This window comes from Microtus pennsylvanicus, chromosome X (genome assembly GCF_037038515.1).
Source record: "Microtus pennsylvanicus isolate mMicPen1 chromosome X, mMicPen1.hap1, whole genome shotgun sequence".
NCBI classification, from domain to species: domain Eukaryota; kingdom Metazoa; phylum Chordata; class Mammalia; order Rodentia; family Cricetidae; genus Microtus; species Microtus pennsylvanicus.
Window position 1 is genome coordinate 93,812,396 of NC_134601.1, and position 6,069 is coordinate 93,818,464.

The following is a 6,069-nucleotide window of genomic DNA, read 5'->3' on the forward strand; positions in this document are numbered from 1 at the left end:
TGCAGGAGGATTTCTGTGAACTTAAGACTGGCCTGGTCTACAGAGTGAGTTCCAGGACAGCCAGGGCTACACAGAAAAAACCCTGTTTTTGCTGGGGAGGGGGGCGGGTAGGGGTGGTGAGAAAAAAAAAGTCATTGAAGACAAAACTCATTCCAAATTTTTTTGTTAAAACAACAAAATGTGTGTTTGTTTTTAAGCATCATTTACAATAAGCCTGTCAATTATTGCTAAGTTATGAACTTAAAGTATATTGTTGCAATTAAAAAAAAACACATGAAGTTTATGTGCTTGGGAGTTTCGCCAGCATATATGCATGTGAACCATGTAGGTACCTGGTGCCCATGCAGCTAAGAAGAGGGCATCATATCCCCTGGCACTGGACTTCCAGTTGGTTGTGAGCCACCATGTCGGTACAAAGAACTAAACCCCGCTCCTCTGCAAGGCCACACATTTTCTTAAGCACTAAGCCATCGCTTGAGCTATTTTATTTTTCAATTCTATTTCTGTGAGAGGGACACATGCATGTGTGTCCCCTCAGAGGCCAGAAAAGTGTCTGTCAGAATTTCTGGAGCTGGAGGTGACTGAAGTGGGGCTGGAAAGCAAACTCCAGCCCTTGAAAGGGCGGCAAGTACTCTTAACTGTGGAGCCATTTGTCCAGCCCCTTATGACTGCACTTTGAATGTTTATCTAAATGACAATCTGGAATTACTAAAGATAACAAATTTCAGATGTGAATTCACACTGGGACACTACAATAAACACTCCTTTATCAAACACAAGGAGCAAAATAAGCAAAACAGTCCTAGGTTTTAAAATCCCTTCTCTGTTTCTATACAAAACTTTGGGCATTGAGCTTTTTACTTTTGCATTTTAAGCAGTCACATACTGACACATTCCAAATACCAACAAAAAAAATAAAAACTAGGAATGATTTAGCTCAATGCTGGAACATTTTACAGAGAAGTAAGAGTCAGGACCTTGGGGGGTTTGGTTGCTCTCCCGTTCCTCTATCACTGGGTTCGCTAGCTGCATTCCCACGTGCAGAGGACCGAATGTCTGCTCTGGACACAGTCACTATGCGTGGTATGATTCTCACATGCACATTCTGGGTCTGCCCCTGCCTCTGGCCCTGCCGGACCACGATAGCAGAGACCTGGAAGCCCTGGGCCTGAACATTCTGCCTGTGGCTCTGTGGGGTGGAGCTCACCCGACATACCACAGACCTCTGGGTCTGTTGAACCACTCTGGGCCCCTCACTGTTAAGGAGACTAGTTTGCTGAGCTGGCAAGGACACCTGCTGAGGATTAGACCCTTGGGAGGAAGCTGCTGGCCCTGGCTGTGGCTGCTGGGGGACAGGGGCGCTGGGTGGTTGCAGCTGTTTTGGAATCAATACATATGTCTGCTGTGGAAATTGCAGTGGTCTCCGGGATGACATCTGAGAGTCTGTGTGCAAAATGAGAGAGCCAGGGGGAGTCCTTACACTTAGGGGATTTGCTGTATTATTTATAATGAGTCGCACAGGTGGCCTCACGGTGCGCTGTGCTGGCCTAGGTTCTTTGGTTGGAATGTGGCTATTATGACTGGTTCCCTCAGCAGCTGGGGCCCTAGTGAGGCGGACTGGGACCTGGGTTGAATTACCCACCATAGTAGACCTTACCAAACGGATCACGCGCACACGAGTGGTCCGAGTGGGGGGCTGGATCTTGGGGTTGTTTTCTGATGACCTAGCACTGGGTTGGCCAGCTGGAGGAACAGTGTTAACTCTGCTCATTCCCACAGTGGTCCGCTGAACCACCCTGACTGCTTGAGGAGCAGGTGGCGGGTCTCGCCTGGCCTCTGGTGTGACGGACCTGAGAGATGAGGGGCCCTGTCTCGAGATGGGGGGCAGTGACACCAGTAGAGGAATTTTGCTTTCCTTTTTTAAGGCTGACAATGACACTAGACTGGCCGTGGGCTTCTTCCCTGGGGTGGGCTGAGGAGGCCAGACTGAGCTACTAGGCCACTTTGTCCCTGGGGTGGGCTGAGGAGGCCAGACTGAGCTACTAGGCTGCTTCTTCCCTGGGGTGGGCTGAGGAGGCCAGACTGAGCTACTAGGCTGCTTCTTCCCTGGGGTGGGCTGAGGAGGCCAGACTGAGCTACTAGGCTGCTTCTTCCCTGGGGTGGGCTGAGGAGGCCAGACTGAGCTACTAGACCACTTCTTCTCTGGGGTGGACTGAGGAGGCCAGACTGAGCTACTAGGCCGCTTCTTCTCTGGGGTGGGCTGAGGAGGCCAGACTGAGCTACTAGGCTGCTTCTTCTCTGGGGTGGGCTGAGGAGGCCAGACTGAGCTACTAGGCCGCTTCTTCTCTGGGGTGGGCTGAGGACAGACTGAGCTACTAGGCCGCTTCTTCTCTGGGGTGGCCTGAGGACAGACTGAGCTACTAGGCCGCTTCTTCTCTGGGGTGGGCTGAGGACAGACTGAGCTACTAGGCTGCTTCTTCTCTGGGGTGGGCTGAGGAGGCCAGACTGAGCTACTAGGCCGCTTCTTCTCTGGGGTGGCCTGAGGACAGACTGAGCTACTAGGCCGCTTCTTCTCTGGGGTGGGCTGAGGACAGACTGAGCTACTAGGCCGCTTCTTCTCTGGGGTGGCCTGAGGACAGACTGAGCTACTAGGCCGCTTCTTCTCTGGGGTGGCCTGAGGACAGACTGAGCTACTAGGCCGCTTCTTCTCTGGGTTGGGCTGAGGACAGACTGAGCTACAAGACTGCTTCTTCTCTGGGTTGGGCTGAGGACAGACTGAGCTACAAGACTGCTTCTTCTCTGGGGTGGGCTGAGGACAGACTGAGCTACTAGGCCGCTTCTTCTCTGGGTTGGGCTGAGGACAGTCTGAGCTACTAGGCCGCTTCTTCTCTGGGGTGGGCTGAGGACAGACTGAGCTACTAGACCGCTTCTTCTCTGGGGTGGGCTGAGGAGGACAGACTGAGCTACAAGACCACTTCTTCTCTGGGGTGGGCTGAGGAGGACAGACTGAGCTACTAGGCCGCTTCTTCTCTGGGGTGGGCTGAGGAGGACAGACTGAGCTACTAGGCCGCTTCTTCTCTGGGGTGGGCTGAGGAGGACAGACTGAGCTACAAGACCACTTCTTCTCTGGGGTGGGCTGAGGAGGACAGACTGAGCTACAAGACCACTTCTTCTCTGGGGTGGGCTGAGGCCAGACTGAGCTACTAGACCACTTCTTCTCTGGGGTGGGCTGAGGAGGACAGACTGAGCTACAAGACCACTTCTTCTCTGGGGTGGGCTGAGGCCAGACTGAGCTACTAGGCCGCTTCTTCTCTGGGGTGGGCTGAGGAGGCCAGACTGAGCTACTAGGCTGCTTCTCTGGGGTGGGCTGAGGACAGACTGAGCTACTAGGCCGCTTCTTCTCTGGGGTGGGCTGAGGCCAGACTGAGCTACAAGACCACTTCTCTGGGGTGGCCTGAGGACAGACTGAGCTACTAGGCCGTTTCTTCCTTGGGGTGGGCTGAGGAGGCCAGACTGAGCTACTAGGCCACTTCTTCTCTGGGGTGGACTGAGGAGGACAGACTGAGCTACAAGACCACTTCTTCTCTGGGGTGGGCTGAGGACAGACTGAGCTACTAGACCACTTCTTCCCTGGGGATGGCTGAGGAGGACAGACTGAGCTACTGAACCCCTGTGGCATCTTGCTGGGACAACTAGCTTGACTCTGGATAGCCTCCTGGCACATAGGCACTGTCTTCCTTGGCTCAGTGTTTATCCCTGTCAGGAAATCATCTGAATAATCACCCAGGGCCACTGGAGGGAGAGACATGGGGTTAGCACTGCTGCCCTCTGGAAGTGGCTCTATTTCCTCATTGAAAAGCGTATTAAGGCACTCCATGATATCTTCATTCCTATCCCATAGCTGACTGTCATCCTCACAATCAAACATACAATCATATTTTACCTCAGGAATTGCTGAGATGGTTGGTTCAGTCTCATCAAAGGGCAGAGATAGCAACTCTTTAATAAAGCTCTCCAAGTCCATCTCTGAAGGCACAGTCGGTTCACAGAGACTCTGGTTGCATGTTTCTGTTCCATCAATCTGCAGGTCAGATGGGTTATCTGGACTTATTTTTGCCTGCTCTTTGCAAGGAGTCATTGTCGTTAAGTCAGGGGGACAAGAACACCCAGATGGTACCTCCTCTTGATCCAGAGCGGGGCATGCATGCCTCTTGAAGCATTGCCGCATGGGGTTAGTGTTCATCTTCTGCTCATTAAACAGCAATTTGTTGGCCGTGCAGGTGACAGCAACAGAAGGATCCAGACACAGTGGCTCTGCTGTAGCTGAGGTCAGTTGGCTCTCAAGCTCCAGTTTTTCTTCCTGGGTCCACTGACTGCTGTCAGTTGTCATGGACTCGACATCGCTTACTAGAGACTGCATCGTTGGACGTAAGAGAACATGCCGGACTTGGCAAGCAGGAGAGGACACAGCAGCCTCTGCAGCAGGCTCCTCTGGAGGGTAGATGTCACCACACTGCCTGTAGTCTCGGATTTCTGCTATGACACAGCCACTGTGAAAAACATTCACAGGAGACTTTTCCAGGATCTCAATCAGAAAAGAAGGTAACTCTTCAGCATTCAAATATTCAAGCAGTTTCTGTCCTACATACGGCCCTGGATAGGGCTCTATAAGGACTCCATCTTTATCCTTGAGCATGAGAGAATAGCCCTGGTTTTCTGGGTACAGGCTGACCACTAAACATGGCAATGGCTCTCTCTTCATAAGCTTCTCTAGCAAGTTGACATTGCTTCGAAGGCCCTCTGCTTCTGGCTCCTTTCCACACTCCTCCACATAAATGTCATACAGTTTTTCCTGAAGAGATTTTTCGGGTCTCGTCGAAGGGGGTTGCTGCTGGACAGTCTCATTGGCCCCCTCCAAAGTGTCCTGTAAAGTTTGTTCCATCCTAATAGAAAATTGGGGCCCTTAAAGAAAAACAAAAAGTATTGGTGAACAGGTAGAAATCATGGCAGTTCTATCAACTGTGAGGCAAAACTTTACAACTCTGTGTAGGAGTGTACACTTTGAATTTAATACGGACCCCAAGAAACCTGCCTCCCGTTGGTGTGATGCAGATGCTGCCAATTCCTGGGGGATCTATTCTGGGGGATTAGATTCTAGGGGATTAGGCATGGGCAAACCAGTCTGGGCTGCACCACGAGACCCTGACTTAACTGCGAAGACAAGCCAAAGGAACCAAGAGCTACATTTAAATTTGCAAGTTTTTTTTTCAGGACAGGGTTTCTCTGTGTAACAACTCTAACTATCCTGGAACTAGCTCTTGTAGACCAGGCTGGCCTTGAACTCAGCAGAGAATCGCCTACTTCTGCCTTCTGAGTGCTGGGGTTAAAGGGCGCCACCTCCACCCGGAAAAATTCCCCAAGTTTTGATTATGTATACAACTTTCTGCTTCCATTTATACCCACATGCCAGAGGAGGGCGCCAGATCTCTTTACAGATGGTTTGGAGCCACCATGTGGTTGCTGGGAATTGAACTCAGGACCTCTGGAAGAGCAGACAGTGCTCTTAACCACTGAGACATCTCTCCAGCCATTCCCCAAGTTTTTAAAAAAGCATTCGTACCTTTGGCGCCCACTGTCAGTGTGTCGTCCTGGTGCGCTGTGGTGGAAAAGCTGTCCTGGACCAGGCTGTCCTTGAACTCACAGATTCGCCTACTTCTGCTTCCCAAGTGCTGGGTTTAAAGGACGCCACCACCGCCTGGAAAAATTTTGTAAGTTTTTAAAAAGCATCCATATCTTTGGCGCTCACTGCCAGTGTGTCAGCCTGGTGCGCTCTGTGCTGGAAAAGGTATCCTGGACCAGGCTGGCCTCGAACTAACAGAGAATCTCCTACTTCTGCCTCCCGAGTGCTGGGGTTAAAGGGTGCCCCCACCACCCGGAAAAATTCTCCAAGTTTTTAAAAAGCATCCATACCTTTGGCGTTCACTGTCGGTGTGTCGGCCTGGTGCGCTGCGGTGGAAAAGCTGTCCTGGACCAGGCTGGCCTCGAACTAACAGATTCGCCTACTTCTGC

General features: G+C 51.6%; 1 protein-coding gene across 1 annotated transcript in view; it reads right to left on the bottom strand.

Annotated features, from left to right (window-relative positions):
* Positions 1-4,942, bottom strand: part of LOC142840421 (transcription factor SPT20 homolog) — an 18,158-nt gene extending 13,216 nt beyond the window's left edge. Inside the window, exons 1-4 of the mRNA XM_075956945.1 lie at positions 3,698-4,942; positions 2,332-2,944; positions 1,658-1,743; positions 1,097-1,189 (exon numbers count right to left, since the gene is read on the bottom strand). Coding sequence (XP_075813060.1) covers positions 1,097-1,189; positions 1,658-1,743; positions 2,332-2,944; positions 3,698-4,942 — 2,037 coding nt within the window. The remainder of the gene's footprint in view (positions 1-1,096; positions 1,190-1,657; positions 1,744-2,331; positions 2,945-3,697) is intronic.
* Positions 4,943-6,069: the final 1,127 nt, after the last annotated feature.